Source organism: Styela clava, chromosome 6 (assembly GCF_964204865.1).
Source record: "Styela clava chromosome 6, kaStyClav1.hap1.2, whole genome shotgun sequence".
In the NCBI taxonomy this organism is placed as follows: Eukaryota; Metazoa; Chordata; class Ascidiacea; order Stolidobranchia; family Styelidae; genus Styela; species Styela clava.
This window is the reverse complement of record NC_135255.1, coordinates 17,972,503-17,997,000: the sequence shown is the minus strand read 5'-3', so window position 1 is coordinate 17,997,000 and position 24,498 is coordinate 17,972,503. Positions and strand designations below refer to the sequence as shown.

Sequence of the window (24,498 nt, the reverse complement as noted above, 5' to 3'; positions counted from 1 at the left end):
TAGAAAATCAGCGTCTGTGAACTTTATTGTCTGGTCGATTTTTACGTCATGATAACACCACAAATAGAAAAAAATTCGACATTGCTGACATTGAAGGATTGCTTGAAATTTTCCGGACCCGAAATTTCGTGATTTTCAGACAATTTGACTTCTGCAATTTTTTGAAAATTTTACGGTACGCTAGCGACGTGGTGTTATTCAAATTTTGTTTTTATTTAGAGTGCATTGGCAGCGGCAGTAATCCCAGTGCAGGCCTTGTAAGCGACTTCGCCAATTCTCTCTCCGGATTTTTGCTTGTTTTCAACCGCGAAGGAAAGATTTTATTTTCGTCTGACAACATCCTTGACTATTTGGGACATACCGTGGTAAGCATACAACACTATTCATCACATTCATCTCAAACACCAAAGCCAAAAACGTTTTCGGCTATAGATTATTACATAGTGAAATTTGGCGCAAAACTAAGCTTTTTAAATTTCTTTTCAAGGTCGAACTTGCCAGTCAAGGTGACAGTATTTATGACATCATAGATAAAGAAGACCATGAAATGATCAGATCCCAACTCGAAATGCAACCGCAGTCTGAGAACGGTAAGAAATTTTAAATTTTTGATATAGTCTATAAGAATTACACAGTAAAGATAACTTTAGCATAAATGGTAAAATTTCTCGTTTTTTTTATTCGACCGTAAATAACTTCACATAATATTCAAAACCCGAATAGTTTTAACTTTTTTAGTCTCTCTCACGCTATTTTCGACCAGAATTCTTTTATGTTATCAGCTTAAGGGCTTTTCTGTTATCCCATCTTAAAAGATCGTTTTGCAGACGAGCAATGGGCGCGATCTTTTTTGCCTTTGTTAGCGAATATTAGATGACGCAGAAGACTGTGACCGAACAATGGAATTCGACTGCATTGTCGTCTTCTCACGCGATATTTCCGTCGCTTGCACATTAACCCGTTACATTACACCTCACGTTATTTTTTAACTTGTTAATTATTATGTTTACTTATAAAATACATAAAATGTTAATCAGTACTTAGTAGAGTACATTTCAGACATTGTTAACTGTATGGTACCGCAGCCAAGAACTCTGCACCAACTATAATATGAAAAGCGTTGAAACGAGTTAAAATTGTAATGTATACATACCATGAAACTGATACGACCGCAACTTTTAATCGAAAAACAAACCAAAATTCGGCTTAAATTACTTTCAGAATAAAAAAAAAATGAATCATAATATGAATTCGTAGTAGGTAAATATCCAATATGTACTCAAGACACTCTGATAAAAGCTATTATATACGACGACACAAAATTACCCCTTTCCGTTTCGATTCAAGAAATTACATTGTATTATACGCATATTAATCCTATGCGGGACTGATTTCTATACAAATCCTAATCCTAGCAGCTATTTAAACAGTTTGAATTAATTTGAATCGGTCGCATAGTGGAATTGTCTAATAAAGGTATTAAAAGTTGGTAACCACACATACTAAACTTGATTATTTCATCTGTTTGCCATCGTGACTTGACATCACGAAATTCGAAATGTAGGACAAATTATTTTATGCGATATATTTTACCTGAGCACCAAACTAAACCTAAAAAGTGCACTGATGAAAGAGTTGGAATGGGCGATTAACGATATAAAAATGGATTTTGACTTTGGACTTTCCTTGCGACAGGAATTTCCTAAGATAGAGATCACAAAAGACTTGAAATCTCTCAATTCAATACTGCCGAAGAAAAAGTTAGATGAGAGGGGAATTTAACGTTAATTTTTTCTTTTTGTAGGTGAGCCAAGAAGATTATCATTCTTTTGCCGAATGTCGACTTCTCGATACATGAAGACACAAATGCGATCGTGGAAAAATAAGGTTTGTTTATTTATTATATTTATGAAGGTACTCCCTTAGTATGTGAACCAGGTTAGGGTCTGGCCATAATTATATTCCAATTTTCCTTATTTAGTACTTTTACGAGTTCAGAGACTAGCCAAGTGACTCCCGTAGTATTTGTACCTGAAATTATGGCCTAACCCTAACCTGGTACACATACTACATTCCGGCGTCCGCCACCTTGGTTCACATACTACCGGAGTACCTTTATAAATACTTGGCGTTGTTTCAGGTTCATATTGGTTTGTTCAGGATCGTCAATCAAACCCGTTCGTGTTCTTTGAAGTTTAATTTAAGGCTTATTTGTGACGCATTGAAACGTCATAATATCAATAAGATTTATCGCGTAAAACTTTTCACGCAATATTATGACGTAAAAATTGTTTTGTTCTCATAAATTATTTGCAAATAATTGGCGAATACGTTTCCGGTCTTCTGCGAGCAACTCGGTTCTTCACCGAAAAAGCGAATGATACTAAAAGCTATTTTTGTCTGCTTCATTTTAGTCTGATATTCAGATCAACGAATCGATAACTTACTTATTTAAAATGCCCCCAGTTCACACCACTTGGCGTGCATTTATGTTGAACTTTATAAGCTATTTCGGAATGAATTATAGCAAAGAAAATTATAAACTCACAAAAGGCTTATTTGCATATCTTGAATCCTTCTAAAAATAAGCATCTGATCTGATATTTTTAGTCAAAAATGACCTTTCGTTTGAAACATCAACTGGATAAATTTTGCGCTCCGGAAGTATTCGTACCAAGATGACGCACAACCTGGACCCTCACCTGGTACACATTCTATATTCAGGTTGTGCGCCATCTTTGTACGATTACTTCGCGAGCACCGAATTTTTTTGCGTTGAAGACCACCACTCCAAATAAATTTGCCGTCTGGCTTAAGAATGTCGGCATTGTACATCTCGGATTCAAACAACATACCCGCAGACACGGGGTGTAATAGGATTGAATTACATATTTATCTAGGGGGAGAGGAAATCCGATAAGATGGCCTAATAATATGATGAAAACGGCCTCTTCGATTACCAGTCCATGTCTGGTATGGGATTAGTTAGCCAGTTGAAATGGATAGGCCATGCGCGTATTTTCGTTCTTTTTAAATTTAAATGTTCCTAATCTCTTATTTTAGATTGTTCATGTCGTCGGCAAATACCACAAACCAGAAATGAGCAATGATTGGTCGGATACCGCCTTCTTCGCGGTTTGTGAACCAATAGAATCAAAGCCAGTTACTGACGTCAGACACCACCCAACACCTCGTCCCACAGAATTCAAAGCAGTACATTCTCCCGACATGAAATTCTTGGAAGTGCCAAACCATGCAGCTACACTCCTTGGTTATGAACCAGACGAACTAGTCAATACCAGTTGGTACCAGTGGATCTTTCCAGAAGATTTAAACCAAGCCCGTCAGCAACACATGAAATTTGGTAAGTTTTATCAAAATATTTCTATATTTAACTATCGGTACTCCCGTAGTATATGTACCAGGTTGAGGTTAGACCATAATTTTATTCTGATTTTCCTTATTTTACTTCTATTACGAGTTCGGGGACTGTCTGTGTTATCCAAGTGAATGCAACCCTGTCCACAGGTTTCAGTCCCTTCACACAAATAGATGTAAAATAAGAAACCCAATTAATAGCACACGTTAGTTGCAATTTCGTCGTCTCAATTCGACTAAGTTCAAGTTAATTTAATAAAAAAAATATTAATTTCATTTTCCACAGTTAAAGAAGACGGCTCAGCTTTTGCTTGCGTCATCAGAATGATACACAAAAATGGCGAACTCGTGTGGGTAGATGTCACGGCTGAAAAATCTCAAGAAGCAATTTCGAATTCATTCGTTTGCAATTACATTGTCATTGAGTAAGTATTCTTCACTAATTCTAATATATTTTGTATTTAGTTGGCAATACTTAGTGTGGGATTCAAAATTTGTAGAACGGCTTCCTTACGTATTGTATTCACTAATAACATGTTCCCGCATCTTAGAAAAACCGCCAATGCTAATATATACTGTCCTCTATATTTTCTAATTTCGAATTATTGGGCTCAATGACTGCAAATTCCCTCATTTTCTCTCAGATAGGATACGTTTTGAAATACAGCATTATTAATTTTTCATATTTCTTCATTTCTAGGGAAGACGAAGTCCCATATTATCGCCTCCATCACAATCTCCTCCCCTTCCCGGATCACTACAGCGACGTCAAGCGGCACTACTTGGCAGCGAATTCAAGTCTCCTAGCAACAGCTCTCAACAGTGACGTTGGCATGGCGTCTCCAAGCTCAATGGGGTCCCCTACCGGTCGCCACCCACAAAGCCCAGGTGCTGGTATGTCTCATATGCTTATGGCATCCCAATTCGCTGACAACATGGACACGAAATCCTTACTTCGAAGACAATTGAAAAGAAAACTTGGCGTTTCCATGGATAGTTCTCTAACTCCAACCGCGCTTAGTCCAGGCTCTTACGCAACAGGAATGGAAATTTTCAATCTTCCCCCTCCAAATAAAATGATGATGAGGCGCCACACAGCTGGAGATCTCTTATACCAGGCAGCAGGCCAGGGGATGTACCATGGTGGAATCCACCCTTCAGCATACCATGAAACCATCCATCACCCAATGTACATGCCGCCTCCTCCGTTGTTGAACGACACGAGTGCGCTGATACATCCCGAGCATCATTATAGAGGGGAATACACCACAATTGCTCAAAGACCAATTGATCTGCCCATGCACACAGAGGCGTATTCGTCGTCTTCTCCTCGCACATTGGAATCCCCAATGCTTCGTCAATCAAACCAAAACAATAACGTCGCCATGTACCAACCTAATATTCAAGAATTCAAACAATCCCCGCCTCCTCTCAGGACGAACGAAAGGTTTCCAACCCAAGGCAGTCCATCCCACTCTCCTGTATACATCAACAATGAGCCACCACGGTTGAACCACGCCCATTCCCCACCCCTCCCAGTTAACCCCTCACCAATGAGCTCGCCTCAAAAGTGTGACGTCATGAATCATTCTCCAGAGGACAGTTTTTATTGTGACGTGAACAACATAATCGATTGCTCCGGTGCACCGATGACGTCAGCAAACACGTATGCTTTGACGTCACCAGCATCATCTCATGGAAATTTTTCTCCAGCTCATTCTGGCTACGCTAGTTCAACAAACGAGTGTATGACGTCTTCAGCAAATGGTCCAATCGATACGGACTTGAGAAATTTGATTACATCTTACGAGAATCAACTCGACGATACTCAGTTTACTTCCCCTCAACATTACTCGAACAACGCGTCGTCGCAGCTCTACCAACACCAATCTATATGTTCCCCTCCACAATCGAAATACTCGAGAAAATCCTTCCAAATCGATTCCAGATCTCCTCTACAAGAGATCAACACATCTTGCACTTTGGAATCCAAGCCCTATCAACTACAATACTCAATCACTCCTCATCCGCCCCGCAGTGTCTTCAGCGGCAGAAATCAAAGACGATTCGCCAACGGTGAACGCAGCGTGGATTGGATGAAAAAATATAGCCATATGACACCTATGGTAAGTTGAAACATTTAAAAATCATTGTAATTATAATATAATTAGAAACATTTAAAAAAAAATTATTTATAACAATTATAAAATGCTTTTTAATTTTCGAGTATTGAATTATTTTTTTATTTTTTCAGGAAATGCTTCTTTCTGATTCGGAAAGTAACTCGTCATACTACGGGTGAACTCCGAGGCGCCCGCCTTCCTCATCAAAGCTTCCGGTTATGACGTCATCGTGACGTCATTGAAGACTGTAGAAGTGGAGAGTCGGTCGGCGGCATCGCTCTATTTGTCAGAATCGTAACCTAAATGTTTGGGTTACGCCTTAAGTTTTCCTATAATAGGAAATTAACGTGTCGAACTTTTAAGTATGTTTTTTGCTTTTTTCGCTATGTTTACTAACTAACAAAAATGTCTACTAATCTTTATTTGGTGATTGTCAAGTTTTAAGTGTAACCTCTGTGGGGTAACTTAGTGGGTCTAGTATGGATCTGCTTCATTACCCCATGGGGGTTCATAATCATTTAATGGCGCGTTGTCTGGTACAGTATGTATACAGGCAGCGCTTTTCCGTGTCAAAAATTATCGAAACGCTAAAAACACGCAAATATATACAGATGTATATTTGTGTTTTTTTTCAATATGTGTCTGATAATTTTTGACTATGGATATGTAGTTACGTGCATATGGCAAAAGGCGATACTATCCAAATTAAGTAAATTTTAACAGCTGGAGAATACCGACATCAACCGAACATAGCGACAAATAGCGGCGACATAGCGACAAATACAGTTCTCATGCTTACTTTTAACATCAAAGACACGGGCATTATTCTGACATATTACGAAGCGAGAAAAGCATTGTTTGGTAACATTGAACGAATGCGGCGAAAATATGACCCACTGTAGTGCAAATACGGCGAAAGGCGCGATTTTTTTTTCTTTGAAAAATGTGGAATACTAAAAGTTTTGCGTTTTCTGTAAACTAGATTACATTTTCTGCGCTAGTAAGAAAAATATTAATGTTGGAATGGAAAAATACAGCTTTGTGGAGCGCGTATAGCAGATCGGTATTGGTGCGGGATTTTGTTTTTCATTTATTTAATTTCCTATTATTTTTTAAGTTGACTTGTTTACCAGTCAAAAATTACACGGATAACCTCAAGTTTAGTTCGCGGACCAAAAATTTTCTATTCCATCTAAAATCTAAATTTCAAGCATAATCATACGATAAGTTCTCTTTATTCGGCTACAAATTATCTCTGTGCCATACCCAATAAAGCGTAGGGTACTGGGAATTTTTTTAGTCAAATTACACGATCGAGAAATTCGCCTAAGGCGGCGATGCCTCAAAAAACGTGACTGGAAATGGACCGAAATAAGATAATTCAGCGATAATGATTCTCTAATCGTACCTGACAGTACCGATCACGCGGAGAGAGCGTGATAGCTAACGTCATAATAGAAAACTGAAAAGGCGCGGGAATAATAGCGCGGTGTGCTGTGCTCGGAGCATGATTTTTTGTTTCTTTTTTAAGTTATTATTTCTCTCCTTTTTATTTTATCTCTCATTTTTTGTTAATTTTATTTCATTTCGGCTTGAAAAACATTTCGTGGAAATACCTCACCTGAAATTAACCCTGTCAACGCCAATGACGTAAATCAACAGAGGCTAATTATCATCCAAACATCATAAATCATAAAGGGTTAATTTCATATTCAAAATGAAAGATAGTACAATCTATTCGATGATGGATAACATATTAGTCCACTTTATTACCAAATATTACCCTAGAATATTTATTATTAGGTCACAATGCTTTTCATCACGCCCCCCCGCAGATATCCAATATTGACATTAGACTAAATTGTTGATAATAATCGTCTTTCAACAAAACCAAGTAAAAAATAGGATTAACTTTTCAAAAGCACACAAACCAGCGATGTTAAGTTTAACCCTTTTCCTTCCGAAAAACCTAATCCCTCATCGCAATAACTAGTTTGGTCATAAAGAGTTAAGTATTTTTTGCTAAGTCATGTTACAGTAACCTTTTCACTCATTACTTAATCTCGAAGTTCTCTTTTATCGAAATTATGCCCTTAAAAAACGCGACTCTTTGCAACAAAATCTGAAATCGCTACTTGTCGACCGGAAAGGAATGCTATAACAAGTAGATCCTTTAACCTGCACAGTCAACCACACACGTCGTGTATGTAGAAACAGAATCTATTTGTCGGCTCGCGTTATTTTGGTTGATGAAACGGTGCTTTAACCCGACAAAGGTAAGTTTGCCGGTTATCCGGCACCTCGGTATTGGACTCCAATGTTTATCCGGATTATTATTTTGATTTCACAGTCTTGCCTCTCATCATATGCACGTATCCTCTTCATTTTATTATTTTTATTTTATTTTTTCTGTTCTTTATTTATTATTTTCTGGGTCTTGGTAATAAGTCCGCAGAGCACGGCTTGGTAATAAGTCTCTGAAGATGATCGCAATACAATTACCGACAGCGATGTTGCGAAATTGTTTGTGTTTTTAATAAGAGTTGTCATTCAGTCAAAATATGATTTTGAAAATTGCATGCATTATGTGTGACGAGCTCCATCTAGCGGATGTTCCAACTGTGGTGCATTCATGGCGAAGCATATTTTGACTTCATTTTATCTCAGTTTGTACATTTTTTCAATCGTATTAAGCGAGACGGCACTATTATATTGCGCTTATGGACATGTAAAATACACAGTGTCAACGGTTCGTTATATATAGAAACATATATACACAATAATATCAAATCGTGGTGTAAAAATATCATTTTGAATGTATATAATAATTTATCCAGCACTTTTTACTTTCTATATTTATCTTGTTATTATTATTATTAATTATATGTATATTTCGACTATATCGTGATTCTAATGGTATTTGTGCTTGTTTATTGGTGAAATACAATATTAAATAATATTCTCGTGTGTTCACAATCCTTCACAGGTTTATATATAAAGTACTGGGTAGAAGTCAAAAAAAAAACCGTGCCGAGTCATGAGATTTAAAAAGCCTGATTGGTGATTAGTTGAAAAAGGTCAAAGTCACTTCAATTAGATGACAGAAGTCACTCTGATAATGGTGACTGGAATCTCAAGCCCCTCGCGAATGACTGCTATATTTATGCTTTATAGCCATAGTTACTTGGATCAGGAATAGGGCGACTATTGTCAATATCGTCATGCTTTTTGACAGTGTAAACACGCAATATTTTATTACAAATATTATAGAAATGGCTCAAAATGTAAATTATTTCTGAATTTTCAACAAATATTTACTGCAGCATGCCACTTATTGAAATATGGCCTAAATACACATTGTTATAATGGATTTTGAACTAAAAATAAGCGGAATGATCAATACCTGCAAGATCTTCAGTACTAGCAAATGGTGCATCGAGTACACCTAAACTTAAGATAAACACAAACAAAGAATACAGATCAAAAATGAATGGTGGGGCAATAAAAATCTCATAAGCAAATTTTGGGAATAAATTAACCTAAACAGCATATCAAAAACATCAGATAGTGTTCTCCTTTTTTCCAATTGTATTGAGATAGTTTTAAAACTATTGCCTGCTTATGTGACTCATTAGCCTTTTCAAAGCTGGACATTTAACACTGAACGGCGATTTTTGGCGTTACAGAAGTATGTGTACCAACATGGAGGTGACTAACTCTGTTCGCCTATTTTACATCAAGTTGTGTGAAGGGACAGAAACCTATGGGTAGGGGGTGTATTCTCTTGGCTAAAACAGACAGTCCACGAACTCGTAATAGAACTAAAATAAGGAAAATAGGAATAAAATCATGGCCTAATCCTAACCTGGTACAGGTACACATACTATGGAAGTAGGGTACCGGTACCCAATTTTTCACTCCTACTTTCACGTTAGGTTGGCATATGTAATGTTCGAGAAGTTGAACAAAATCGAAAATCTGCTTCAAGCTCTCCTCAATTAGTTTTTAATCTATTCACAGTAGGCGTGACTTTGAAACGCTCTACAGCAAGCAGGAATGCACAAGTGAAAATTTCTTGCTATTGACACGAAACTGTAATTTTGTCGTCATGGATACGCTGCTTGTTGCCACCAAGTGGCTGTCGAAGTTTTACAAAATATTAAGTTAGCGCGGGTCGTGTTGATTAACTCATGTTTGATAGTTCATATTCTATTTAATGGTAAAGATCACTATTTTTAATTCACTCCACTAACAATTCCTAGCATATCGAAAAGATTGAAATCATGAAAATTGTTCTTGCGGTCAGAGGTCAATAGTTCAAAGGCCACATTTGCAAATTTTATTGTTCCCTATGCCACCTAGTGTATATCTGGAGTACTTTTGCTTAGTAAGGCCAGAAGTTCACAGTTGCATTAACTGGTTCTCGTGTTGCATTGATGACCAAATATATAGACTAGTCGCCATCACAGCCGCATCTCTGGGTGGTTAAATGACATATGATTAGACCTGACTTTTTTTCATATTTTACGTTTCCTTTACTTTGCATGTGTAACATACTTCATGCATTATCACATTTCCTATAAAACGAAACCTCACAACGACACAAAGTGACACGGCCCCACTATTATATCGCATGTTTAACCGCATTTGAATTTATGTACAGTGTGTATACATAGCATCGTATCGACACAAGAGTTCAAAAAATCATGTCTACTTTGCCCCCTCCCCACAGAATAATCTATTTTGCAGTCCAATTAGCAAATAATGTGAACTACTTAACAAAGTTAGTTGCAAATAAGCTGATTGAAACCTTTATTTTCATTGCTACTATACATTCAAAATCCTATTTTGCAGTCCATTAGCAAATAATGTGAACTACTTAACAAAGTTAGTTGCAAATAAGCTGATTGAAACCTTTATTTTCATTGCTACTATACATTCAAAATCCAAGTGAAAAATTTGATTATTGATTACTGGACCATGTTGGCCTTGCCTAATGAGGTTTGTCCTAACTTTTAGAAGACAGGACTATAGTACACAGATTGTTGTTGCTTATTGTTATGAGCTTCAAGAAAATAATCCGTCTTTCATTACTGCTCAAGAGTCGATGGATAATTTTCAACATGGCGAACTGCCAAAAACTGCATTTCTAACACCACCAACCACCCTACCAGAATTCAGCCATTCCTTCACACAGAATCATACTTCATGAGATTCCATCACAGACATAGAGATCGCAAAAAATTTGTTGTAGACAATCAGGGTCTTTGGCATGGAGCCCGGGAATACCACACTGCTTATTTATCATACAGATGCTTCTGCATTGACACAAAATATCACACACAATTGAAGAAAATCAAAATCATAAAATATTTTTACTAGAGAGACTTATCAGAGTATGCAAGCCAAATTGTTATGTTAGGCTGTATGTTGCCAATTTTAGTTCCTAAAAGCATAAATTGTTCGATGAAATGAATGTTTCACTTTCACATTAATGAAAATTTCATATCAAGCAATTGAATATAGAAATCAATGACAATTTCAATAATGAATTTCATCATGGGTTACTGTTCGCTTTATATATGAAAACAATGAGACTGATTGGAAAAGCAGCTTTGCATGAAAATAACAATTCTAACGGGTGTCTTATCCGCAATGTCATATTCAAAAGTCCCAATCGAAGAGGGAAAATAAGAGATAAGTCTGTACTAGTCCACTAGTCTGTAAGCATTCAGATTATTAAATTGTTTTATTCAGCCAAAAATTGCTGCTATCAATATTAAACTGTAAATGAATCAGGTTTAAGACTTCGCATGTGAACAGCAAATTTTACTATCCAAGACAAGTGTGCAATCTACGGCCCGCCAAATGCAGCCATCAAGGAAAAATTGTGCGACCCTGGTAGAAGTGCCAATTTTGAATGACGTGCAGCCCACGAAACCAGTTTTTAAGTCGCAAAGTCGTCGCAATGTCGATCGAGGTTGGAATCAGTTCAAGCCATTCTTATGGGAAAGTGTGTCGAAAAGTCCTAAGCCGGCTTTAATTAATTCAATTTGGTACATGCGAGTATCCCTTTGCGTTGTGAAGCCGATGCCAGAGTCCAATTTATTATCAATGACTTAACAATGCCTTAACAGGCAGCTCGTGTAAACAACGCATGTCACAAGATCAATAACCAAAATGTTTGTGCATGCAACTACCAGATAGACTATGTTAAATGAAGATGCGGCCCGCGGTTTCACCCAGTTATTTCTATCAGGCCCTCCTGTGTTAAAGATTGTACACCCCTGATCTAAGAGATATATAATATACTGAGAGCGAAAAATATCAGAATATGGAATTTAGCTCTTTTATAATGTGAATGATTTTACTGTTTTTGCAAAATTTTACTTTAGTCAGTATTAGAAAACCATTCAATATGGGTTAACAACAATGCAATTTCATAAGAAAACAAGAATTATTTTTTCTAGGCGATTAAATCAAAATAAAAGCTAATAATCCATAAAATCCTCCCTTGGGTACTTCAAATCTCACGCCGATCAGTAATTACCAACATGTAATTCTACACTATAATACTTTAGAAGCTCAGTAGCTTTTGACTCATTGCATTGCTAATAGATTAGTCTCCTTTATTTCTGAGGGACTTCGAAATTTTTTTTTTTATCCTATTTTTCGTTTTTTGTTATTTTCAATTTTTTTTTATTATTCGAAATCTAGGGAGTACATAAAATTTTTTTATTACTACTAAAGTTTAATTTTTTCTTCTATATTTTGCTATTTTATTTTTTTTTCTTCATATTTTTAGGGTAATACATAGAGTCATAAAGAAAACCTATATATAGTAGGAAATATTAAAAAAATTTCAAAATCTGCTGTACTCGACAAAAGTTGCAAATTTACAATAGGCATTGCAAAAAGGTTTGTTTTTGATATTTTATATTTTTAAAATTTGAGCAAAATGTGAACCTATATACAGTAAGAAGAATTAGGGGGCGATTCAAATAAAGCAAGATTAAGTGCAGTATTTGTCAGTCATGAGAAACTAAAAAAACTCAAAAACTTAAAAAATATTTTATCAATTTTTTATTTTTTGTTTTTTTTTCAATTTTTTTAATATTCCAAAATATGTGAAGTTGCAAAGGAAACCTATATACAATGAAAATGACGATTTAAATACAGCACGATTAAGTAAAGTAGTTGGCAATCATGAGAAACTAAAAATACTCAAAATGTGATGTAAATACAAAAGATTGACATACCGGTACATTAAAAAAAACTTCGAAATCTGAAAACAATACACACAATAAGTTCTGTAAAAGCTCAAAGTGAGTTTGTTGTTGTTCACCAAAAATAGTGCATAAAAAACCAAAACATCAATGCAGCACTCTCTCTGATTTTCAAAAATAATAGGGAAAAATTTATCGGAAAACAAGAACTTGTATGAAACAACTGAACAGACATGCAAATCAAGATTTGGTGACATATTTTCCAAATATGACATTCTTTTAACTAGTTGTAGTGGCTACCCCAAAAGACTCATTTTACAGATATTTTCATTGCCCCAAAAGAAATGTTAAAATTGTTACTTTCAGATTAATATTCCTGAGTAAGTTAAAAGTACTTTACCTAATTTAAATGCTAAACCTTTTTAATAGGGTTAATACAAGTCATAATTATTTCTAAATTTCAAACATAAATTATATATACTAAAGCTGTAAATCTGACACAACATATTAATAAATTAGGGGTCGAATTTTTTATCTTTTGACATTTTTAGAAGACTTGAAAGGCCGCTTATAACGTGCGCCATTGTATTTTGTTACAATCGCCGAATTTTTTTGTCAGCATGGCATGTTTTTGAACCTTTAAACCTCGTTACGCCGGTGTTTATTCTCCCTAAATCAAAAATTTCCCTCGGCATATACATGTATTGTTACACAATGACGCCGTTAATTGCTTTTTTGTTCTTGTGGGGAATTATGAGTTCAATGTGAAAAACATGTTACCATATTATAGTCATCGGCGACGAAATGCTAAAAATAATAATTAATAAAAAGGTAAATCCGCAACTCAAATTTCTTGATTGAGAAGCGGCATTCTAAAATAATAAAACTAAAACTTAAAATGGAAGATCACACGTTTGGTTACAGCAGACTCACCTCAGATTGAAAACGCTTTTATAGACATTGTAAATCACAACATTTGGTGTTATGTTAGGTTTTCTTCGTAGTAACTGCAAAATCGAAACACAGTCAATTGTGCGCGCGATGTACCTTTCTTACCATTCTGAAACTACCGACAGAGCCGCACGCAATCAATTGTGCGCGCGATCCGCGATGTACCTTTTTTCATTCTGAAACTACCGACGGAGCCGAATGCAATAAAATAAATTTCAATTGTTCGTTTTTTGCCCAGACATTGAAATTTTTTAAACAGCGATATCTTGCTTAAAACTAATCATAAGTGCAAAAGAACAAATCAAGTTTGACAAATCCCAAGATCGCAAAAATACGACTCCAATTTATTTATAGTTGGCAGTTCATCACATATTTTATGTTATTTTAGAATAGTATTATTCCATTTTAGTAATCTCGAATCAAACGTGAGTAAGAAATCTCGCAACACAAAAGAAATCTCGTTATCCTTTTTTTTAATCGCGAAGAATGTTGCGCGGAAATTTCCGATTCCAATTTTGAACCACCTCTCTCTTAAGATTCCTGGCCGCGCTTCTGCTTATAAATAATATCATTTTTTAATTCCGCCTCTTTGCCATATTTCGAGGTTATATTGTTGTCAGATTTTATCAAAGCTGTTATTGCTTCTTTGAACAGTTACAAAATTAGTCAGTATTTTTTAAAAGTAATCCAATAGCTCGCGGAGCCCCTGGGTTTCTCTCGCGGAGCCCTGGGGCTCCGTACGGAGCACTTTGAGAACCTATGATTTAGAGAACAGTCTTTGAGAGATAATTTTTTCAATATTCAATCGCTTTAGTTTATGTGCATGTCCTGATGTCCATGTTGTGTTGCAGGAGAAGGGGTTCGGATCGCAGAATAACTTGGCATTCAGTCAGGTTATTGGAGGAATGGAATTTTAAATACGACTCTTCAAGCATTATGCAAAATGCCCATTCTACATTCGCATTTTAGCAGTGGCTCATGTGTTCAGTGTAGGAAACATCTAATCTTTTGAAGGAGTTTTCAGCGAAGATCATCGGAATCTAAAAAAAATTGCTCATTCAGATGAAATTGAAAACAAATCAGACTAGCAACAATCACAAATCTTGAATATCATTTGTTACAGACGAACTTGTGGAAAAACCTGGTTAGTTTTCAGCAAAAATAGTAACATTTCAGGGGTCACTGCTCATTGCGCAGTAGACACAGCGAAAATAGAATTTCATCCAAAATGACTCCAAGACTTATTCCAAGTATATCAAAGATTTTTAGTAGATTCTCTATTTGATATAAAGTTTGTAAAGCTAAAAAAAATTATTTAGTGATAACATTTCACGTACCGTAATCACTTTCATGATGTAGTGGTTCATTCAGTTGTGGTTCTCTTGCTTGGTTTCCACCTACTGCACCAGGTTCTCTTTGTTCATTTTGCCCCTTAAAAATGAATTTTACTATCCAACATAGACCAGTATCTTTATTGACAGTGTTTTAAAGTGCAGATTAATATGGAGATAGAATATTTCATATGGAAAAGTTTTCCAATATCCCACAGTTACAAGGAGGATACTATGGGGATTGCTATCAGCATAAAATGTAACTATTAAATAGAACTTTATGTCAATCAACTCCATGTTAAACATTTCCAAAGCTCACTAATTATAAATTAGACAAGTTTGATTTCTGCTATCAATATGATAAGTCACTTCACGTTCATTTCCTCTTAACAAGGCTTGATAAAAGGAGATGCCAGAAGATGCTGAAATTTTACAAATATTAGGATAGGATAGGATTTACATATTTATCCCTGGAGAGAGGAAAGTTGATAAGACAGCTTAATCATATGGCAAATAACATCCTCTCCGCCGGTTACCAGTCTATGTTGGGTATGAGATTAGTTAGCCAGTTATTAGTTTTTGAGAGCATGGACTTGACAAATTCAAATTTCAAAAGTATTCAAATGAGAAGAAAATATAATCATATCTCACCACTTGCTGATTATTCTGATTTTCTCTCTCCGGTAAATTCACATTCTCAATATTTGCTCCGGCAAAGTTGACAGGTGGAGGTCCTTTGGGTTCTATGATTGAAGAATGAAAAGATATGTAATTAGAAAAACATTTTATTCCAATGATTGTTTTCAAATCAGTATAATCAAAAAAAGATATATGGTCTTATAAAAAGTAGATATCAATCAAGGTGTGATTTATCAAACGCTGCTCACAGGTCAATATATTATCTTTCTCAAGATAATGTGCATCCAATGTAAAACATTTCTCACAACTTGCAAGAATATTAAACAAAAAGTCAGGGCACGAACTTCTCATTTAAAATGATGGGATTTTAAGACCAGTCAATTATGTAATGTGTAATCTAAATTGTGACAAAGAGACCCTTTCATAGTTGACATGGAATGAAGGTAACTTGCTCGAGGCATCATACAGAGAAAAACAACAGTTACATTCCCACTCACTTGGAGGTTTCAGTGGAAAAGTAAATTTAATCACTTTTCTATTAATTTCATCTTCATTCTTTTCCTATTCACATTTGATGAGAATTTTTGGATATTGCTGTGATTCAGGAAGAAGTTCAAATTCAAAGTCATGTCTGTGTGCTCTTAGGAAGTCATCATCTACAGAAAAATTGTGACCATTGGGTTCATTAAATCGCAAATTTTCGGGCCCTCCGTCAATTCGTAGTTTGACATGAATTTCGTCACCATGCCTTAAAATTACTTGGTTGAATCTTGTTGGTATCGGTTGTGCATCTCGGCTCTCGTAATATGTAATTATGCTTCTTTCAACAGGTTCAATTGGATTAAAAAATGTGATGCAGAATCGATTTTGATCCATGATGTAAAGAAAATTTTCTTTGAGAACTGGGGGTGGGGGAGAGCCGTAGAACCATTGTTTTATAGCGGCAATTACTGGACTGAACTCTTGACAACGGAATTCTATAGTTCTGTCATGCATGACTAGATCAGGTTCGATAATGTCCCAGTCAGTGGCGTTGATGAAGTGAATTATGTCGATGTCCTCTTTCTTCAGCTCGAGACGCCATGACTTCATTTGTACAATTGCATTTTTGCGTAATGTTGATTCTGCACTGATGTTAAGTGTTGGTGTGATTGCGACGTATTGTGATGGGCATATTGAATTGTCCAATCCAACTGACATCCAAACGTTTGTTTGTTTATTGAATGTTCCATCCGGAAAAATAACTTTGCATTCGCTAAGATTCATTGTATCCCCTTCAACTCCAATGTTTTTGACTGAAAATGTAAAAATATTTTTACTGGTAACAAATAGGCAAATAAGAGATCTTGTCAAACTATGTATTTTGAAATTGAAAATACACACAACTTGACTGTATAGTACTCAGTCATCAAGGTCATGTTGCTTTTTTTATAAACAAACAAGAAATATAATTTTGGAACTATATTCTATCTTTTGAATTTTGAATACTCATATGGTTCTAACTACATTGTTGTCAGGATTGAGCCTTGATTTTGTCAATGATTATTGTGCTGTAATAATAGTGGTTTAAGTGTTGAACCTAATAATGTTCGCATCACAGATTACACCAGATAGCCCTTAGTGAAAAAAAGGGAGTTGAAAAAATACAAATCCTAACCCCGGGTGCCAGAAACTTTGTTGAACCAGAATGATTAAGATGTCCCAAGACTAGTTTGCAGATTTTTGCATTGCTGTTTGTACAGAACCTTGTTCGAATAATGTCATAAAACATGCTTTTCTTCACACCTGGGATTAATTAGCCAGAATGTGGGAAGTGTTTCTTTCTATAGATCAATTGTTAGAAATCCCAAGCACGAAAAGTAAGAAATTCAGTGCATATAGTAATTACTGACTTTGCTGATATTTCAATATCATGTTATAGTTGATAAATAAATAATTGATGGCAAAACTGGAATGAATTATTACAATGAGTATAGTGTATGGCCCTTTATGGCTCATTTTAGGTATATGTGTGGTATTCATAGATGTCTATGACATAAAAAGGGAGAAACTACATAATCCTAAAAGGTTACCTTTTATACTATTCTTTGATTGAGTCTTGAAGCCAGAGTTTCCCCATTCATCATTGGCCCAGACTTGGAAGCGATATGTTTTACCAAGTGAAGGTGACTTCATTCTATACTTGTGAACCTCTGTAGTGTGAGTCTCTCCGAGTTTCATATCATCGCAGAAGATTTCTATGTTGTACAGAACGTTGCTGTCAGATACTTCATTTCAAGTCAAAAGAATGTCGGATGCACTTCTTTGAGATGAAACATTTTCAATTTGTGGCAAAGCTAAAAATAAAGTAGTGAGTTAGTTTGAGCTAATTAGCTACAATTGGAAGGTATTAAATGTAATAACAGCATTATTCTAAAATCATAAAACTGAGTTTATGTAACTCATGTCTTTGAAAATACTTCAAAAACATTATCACCTAAAATAAATCCTTTTCAATGTTATTGTTAGAAAATTACTGTTTCTAGCAGAGTATATGGTAATAAATTCAATTTTTTTTTGCTGCAATGATTTGTATTCGACATGGGTGAATTGAATGAAATTTCGTGGAAGCAACTCTCCCAAAGTGTACTAAAATGAGTAGGCAAGGCAGAACTGAGAAGATTGCACTTCTTCCAAATAGTAGAAGCTCCTTACATATCGATAGATATTGGTAGTTGCTTGTATAGTGCCTGGTTCTGAGTGACAGGAGAGAATAAATATCACCTTGTACATATCGATGAATATCAGTGGCTACTTGTATAGTGCTTTGTTCGGAGAAAATTACGTCAACGAGCTGTGTGTGTAAAAACATTGCGGAAGTTTGCATTCTAATCGAGAGATTATCTCTTTTTTCTTACAAAATGTTTACTCTTAATTACAAGCATTTAGCCTAGCCCAACACTAATAATGCCTGATTCTATTGAGATGGCAGACTTACAATGCTGAGTTGGCCTTACAACTTCTTCAGTCACTTTTTTATCTGATTGTTGTGTTTCTTCTTCGGTCAGCAGGACGTCACTTCTGAAAACACAATGACAGTTTGAAAATATTTACTTTTATCAACAGCTCTGCAAGTTTACTTTATTTGAAGCTGAATTTGCAATTGTATGAGGTATTAAAACAAAAAACAAGAATGAAAGTACTAGACGATGAAATAAAATATAAAGATTTGCATTTATCTGGAGATAAAATAGAAATCAACTCTTTAATACAACATGGGTAAATTTAAAAGGTTCAAAGATAGCCAATAGCTGCGGTTCACAACATTTTCAGTGCCATGGTCGCTTTAGAGCAGGGGTCGGCAAACTGCGGCCCGTGGGCCAAATGAGGCCCGCGAACTAATTTTTGCGGCCCTCGATCGTCCCGAATTTGAATGCGTAATACAAAAATTGATTATAAATTTATTGTAGTCTCCACAAATGCGACTGTATGGCGCGGATTTGTAGCGTCAACTGTATGTCGTTTACTTGATGTTGGTTGTATTTTTAAAATGGTTTATTTTAATTTTTGAAATAGATAAATGTCCGGGAACGGAGAGAAGTTTGCGTTGCGGGTCGAGTATTCCGAAGTGCTTGGACGGAAAACATTTTTCTTTCTTGCGCATTTCAAAAGTGGTTTGCTTGATATGCCAACTCAGCATCCCAGTTATTAAGGGATCCAATATTAAACGTCCTTACAGAACGTGTCACTGCAAATACGAAATACGACCCCGATACCCAGGTTGCGACTGTGCGAAACGTAAATGCCCGACGTTTCCCACGTGCCGCACTTGTACATTCGTACCACTTGTCCCACGTATCCACGTGTGGCACTTGTCGCACGTTGCCCACGTATCCCAAGTATCCACTTATCTCACATGTCGCACTTATTCCACGTGGCCACATGTCGCCCTTGTCCCACGCGTTCCACTTGCTTCACTTGTCGTACTTGTCCCACCTGTCCTACTTTTCCCACTTGTCTCAATGGGACAAGGGACGAGTGTCATTTTTGAGACACCCCAATTTCTTTAGTGATTTCTTACGCACATAATCAAAGAAATTGTTTGAGTAATTTTAACCTTTCACACAGAACTAGAATCTGTACAATCTTTTACTGATATATAAGTAGCTACAATATTTACAATAACAAAGTTTGAAAATTTTTCCGATTTAAAAGTGTGAATGATTTAAACCCAACATTTTTAACCTGCAATGCCAACATAGTTGAAGCATAACCACTTGGCTCAAAAAGAGTTTTATACAAAGTCAAATATTTATCAAAATTTTCACTGTTGCCTGGGAAATTTTCTATTTTTAATCTGGAACTATAAGGATATCAAATATAAACTTCAAAATTTTGTGTACATAATGAATTTGTTGCAATTACAATGATTTAGAATGAATGTAAACCAATTTTGCACTTGAACATTTAAGTGGTGTTTTGGGTTTACAGCTACACTCTAAACAAGGCTTTTTGCAATCACTGATAAGTGGAAATGAATATTTACACATAAATATTTCCTTTTAAATAAATTATAAATAATGATGATCTCAAGTGTTTCAACACAAACATTTGGGTCAAACTCTGGGTTAATTTCAAAATCATTATCCATTACTTTGATATTGCCCCACCATTATTTTATTTATTTTCTTCGATTCTGTTTTTATTGGGTTGGAATGAGATAATAAGATAAACAGAGAAAGGTGGGACAATCACAGAATCTAACTTGAGAAAAACACGAAAAAAACATGTAAGGAAATTAATCACAAACCGTAATTGGTTAATCGGCTCGGCGGTATGACACATCATGCTAAGCATTAGAAATATGCACGAAACTGCACCACTGATTACCTTGCGTAGGTTTGCAGGTTTAAATTTTGTGATGGATAATTATGTGCGAGAGTATTGTTGGATTCACTCCCACCATAGGTTGGTTCAAGTAACTGCTGGTCAATTGGGGCTACCTCCACCATCAAGTCCATGCACCCAAATCGAATAACTGGATAGGATAGGATAGGATTTACATATTTATCCCGGGGGAGAGGAAAGCCGATAAGACGGCTTATCCATATGGCGAACCACGGCCTCTCGTCCGGTTACCATTCCAAGTCGGGTATGGGATTAGTTTTTACTGTATTGTTTGTTTTCGGAAGCATGGACTTGGTGGTGGAGGAAGCCGTAACCGACCAGCGGTTACGTGAACCACCCAACGACGGCGAGGAGTCCAGCAATCCTCTCGCACATAACCATCCCTGCATGGGATTCGAACCTGCGAACCCACGCAGAGTAATTAGAGGTGCGGTGGCGAGCGTATTCCTAACGCTTAGCCCGTTGAGCCACACCGCCGCGCCTCCCACTGGCTAACTAATCCCACAGCCGACATGAACTGATAACTGGACTATAGACTGCGGTTGGCCATATGATTAAGCTGTGTTATTTGCTTCCCTCACCACCCGACATATAAAATCTCTTGTATCATATCCTAATAATAACTTTCTTTTTACAATGAAATCAAGTTGTTGTATACCAAGAGCCTCAAATATTAGTAAATTCAAGCTATATCTCTAAGGCTAAGAATCTAAACGTTTGTCTGCAAATCTAAGCCGGAAATTACAATTTAGTCGCCATGGATACCAGAAAGAATATTGCTCATTGTTGCCACATAGTGGCTACTGTTAAGTTCTACAAAATACAAAATTAGCGGGTTGATAGTTGCATAATATTATTTGATGTACCGGTACTATTAAAAAGGTTGTAGTTGTGTTGAGTTAGTATAATATTATTTGATGCACTAAAAGAAAAGTCGGAGTCGAGTTGAAATTATATGAAATGTCCTGATAATCAGATGTCAATCACCCTTATTGGTGAATTTTGTTGTTCGGTACTGTCACCTAGCGTAGACTTTTCACCTCTGGTCCCAAATGTACCAATACCACCACGTATTGCACTCTTCTCACTTTTAACATATGCCGAACGTGTTCCACGTTTCGCACGTGTCACATGTTTCGCAATTATCCCAGTTGTCACACTTTCCCACTCATACCACATGTCGCACTTGACCCACGTTTACAACGTGCCGCACTTGTCGCACGTGCCACTTTACCCACGTGTCGCACTTGCCCCAGTTCTTACACTTGCCCCACGTGTTACACTTGTCCCACGTGTTACACTTGCCCACGTGTTACACTTGTCCCACGTGTCTCACTTGTCCCATCTGTCTCACTTGTCCCACTTGTCCCACGTGACCCATGTATCCCACGTTTTGCACTTGTATCATATGTCACACTTCTGCCATGTGTCACAATAGTACAACATGTTCCACTTGTCCCACGTTTCCCATTTGTATCACGTGTCCAAATAGTACCACGTGTTCCATTTGTTCATCGTTTCCCACTTTGCCCATATGACGTAATTTTCTTTCGTGTTGCACTTGTCTCACGTTTCCCACTTGTCACACTTGTGCCATATGTCGCCCTTGTCCCACGTGTTTCACTTGTCTCAAGTGTCCATTTGTACCACATATTCCACTTGTCTCACGTGACGCACTTGTCCGACGTATCCCACGTGCCTCACTTTTACATTCGTACCACTTGTCCCACGTATCCACGTGTGGCCTGTGTCGCATGTTTCCCACTTGTCGCACATCCCCCACGTTTACAGACTTGTCCCACGTGCTGCACTTGTCCCATGTGTCGAACTTTTCATACGTTTATCACATGTTGCCCTTGCCCCACGTGTCACACTTGTCCTTCATATTTTACTTATCCCACGGGTGGCACTTGTCCCATGTGTCGCATTTTTTCCACGTATCCCACGTGCAACATTTGTCCCACGTATCGCATTTGTCTCACATGTCGCACTTGTCTCACGTGTCGCACTTGTCCCAGGTATCGCACTTTTCCCAAGGTCCGAGGTCGTCCGACATATCCCACGTGTCACACTTGTCCCTCGTATCCTACTTGTCCAACGTGTCGCACTTGTCGCATGTGTCGCATTTTTCCCAAGTATTCCACGTGTCGCCCTTTTGCCAAGGTCCGCAGTTGTTCGACGTATCCCACTTGTCACACTTGTCTCACGTATCCCATGTGCTGCACATGCCTTACTTTTCCCATGTGTTGCTCTTTTCCAATGTATCCCACTTGTCACACATGTCGCACGTGTTCCACGTATCCCTTCATATTTTACTTGTCCCACGGGTGGCACTTATCCCATGTGCAACAAGTCTCACTTTTCCCATGTGTTGCTCTTGTCAAATGTATCCCACTTGTCACACGTCTCGCACTTGTCCCACGTAACCCATGCACCGCATTTGTATCATGTGTCCAACGTTTCCCACTTGTCCACTCATACCACTCTTCCCATGTATCCCACGTGTCGCACATTTATCACGTGTCCCAATAGCACCACATGTTCCACTTGTCCCGCGTTTCCCATTTGTATAAAGAGTCCCAATAATACCACGTTTTCCACTTGTCCCTCGTTTACAACTTCTCCCTCATGTCGAAATTGTCCTTGTCGCAATTGTCCCCCGTGTTGCACTTGTCCCACGTATCTCAAGTCCACTTGCCTCACGTGTCGTACTTGTCCCACCTGTCCTACTTTTCCCACTTGTCTCAATGGACAAGTGTCATTTTTGAGACATTATTTCCTATCAATGTAATCGGGGAATTCTGTTAACGACCGATTTGAGATTTATCCAGATCAAACATTTTCAATAATAGTCTTCTATAGTCTGAGTCGGAGGATATCGATAGTTAGGTTCACTGGCGTAATTTATTAGCAAACAGTGCAATATTATACTGTTGGAGGCAATATGTTCATAATTGCTTATCTTAAAGTTGAACACGGTATGATGAAATGAAATAAGTTTGAGCAAAATGATAGTCAACAAACGAAAAATTAATCTATAACAATATTGAACATTAGAATTCGCTTGCGTTATAGAGTTGAGTTGGACCTTTAAGTTGAGCAAAGCGTTTTTGAAGGGCGGTGCAAAAATAGATTTAGATTCAAACTGGCCTCCTGAATTCCTACGCCTTGTTTAAAATATTCGATCGGATTGAACTTTTTCCTCGATATCAAATAGTTCAACAATACCGGAGTCACTCTTGATAATTGCACAACAATGTTTATTTAATGCTTGTTTCTATTTGTTCCTTATCAGGTAATAATCAAGCGTCAGTCTCGCCGTAAAACCATTTTGCATTAGAGCCGTCCAATATATGTACAATGTTCATAAGTCAACGTATTTATTTTAAAATTTCTTTGATTATGTGCGTAAGAAATCACTAAAGAAATTGGGGTGTCTCAAAAATGACACTCGTCCCTTGTCCCATTGAGACAAGTGGGAAAAGTAGGACAGGTGGGACAAGTACGACAAGTGAAGCAAGTGGAACGCGTGGGACAAGGGCGACATGTGGCCACGTGGAATAAGTGCGACATGTGAGATAAGTGGATACTTGGGATACGTGGGCAACGTGCCACACGTGGATACGTGGGACAAGTGGTACGAATGTACAAGTGCGGCACGTGGGAAACGTCGGGCAAGTGCGACACATGGGACAAGTGGGATATGTGGTACAAATGGACACTTGGGACAAGTGCAACACGTGGGACAAGGGCGACATATGACACAAGTGCGATACGTGGGAAACGTGAGACAAGTGCAACACGGGAGAAAATTACGTCATATGGGCAAAGTGGGAAACGATGAACAAGTGGAACACGTGGTACTGTTGGGACACGTGATACAAATGGGAAACGTGGGACAAGTGGAACACGTTGTACTATTGTGACACATGGCAGAAGTGTGACATATGATACAAGTGCAAA

The 24,498-nt window shown here is 37.2% G+C and overlaps 2 protein-coding genes across 5 annotated transcripts in view; one reads left to right on the top strand and one right to left on the bottom strand.

Annotated features, from left to right (window-relative positions):
- LOC120331835 (uncharacterized) overlaps positions 1–8,460 on the top strand; it is an 84,992-nt gene extending 76,532 nt beyond the window's left edge. For all 3 annotated transcript variants that reach the window (XM_039398998.2, XM_039398996.2, XM_039398995.2), the window contains 7 exons: positions 220–365; positions 488–590; positions 1,805–1,887; positions 3,064–3,364; positions 3,665–3,803; positions 4,079–5,504; positions 5,633–8,460. In XM_039398998.2, the coding sequence (XP_039254932.2) occupies positions 220–365; positions 488–590; positions 1,805–1,887; positions 3,064–3,364; positions 3,665–3,803; positions 4,079–5,504; positions 5,633–5,680 (2,246 nt within the window). In that variant the 3' untranslated portion in view covers positions 5,681–8,460. The remainder of the gene's footprint in view (positions 1–219; positions 366–487; positions 591–1,804; positions 1,888–3,063; positions 3,365–3,664; positions 3,804–4,078; positions 5,505–5,632) is intronic.
- Positions 8,461–14,446: 5,986 nt separating this feature from the next.
- Positions 14,447–20,666, bottom strand: LOC120331847 (uncharacterized). 2 transcript variants are annotated; one of them, XM_039399016.2, is made up of 7 exons: positions 19,544–20,666; positions 18,626–18,708; positions 17,721–17,984; positions 16,146–16,943; positions 15,661–15,752; positions 15,016–15,109; positions 14,447–14,718 (listed from the first exon to the last, which is right to left on the bottom strand). In XM_039399016.2, the coding sequence occupies exons 3-4, from the start codon at positions 17,866–17,868 to the stop codon at positions 16,210–16,212; spliced, it is 882 nt and encodes a 293-aa protein (XP_039254950.2). In that variant the 5' UTR covers positions 17,869–17,984; positions 18,626–18,708; positions 19,544–20,666; the 3' UTR covers positions 14,447–14,718; positions 15,016–15,109; positions 15,661–15,752; positions 16,146–16,209. The 2 variants fall into 2 exon arrangements, with proteins under 2 accessions (XP_039254950.2, XP_077970008.1); XM_078113882.1 differs by having other exon boundaries at positions 18,626–20,666.
- Between the last annotated feature and the right edge of the window lie 3,832 nt (positions 20,667–24,498).

Coding starts and splice junctions, on each gene's coding strand:
- LOC120331847 (XM_078113882.1), bottom strand. CDS start 17,868: ATGAAACTCGGAGAGACTCACACTACAGAGGTTCACAAGTATAGAATG. Junction 16,944..17,720: donor ATCAAAGAATAGTATAAAAG/GTAACCTTTTAG, acceptor TTACATTTTCAG/TCAAAAACATTGGAGTTGAA.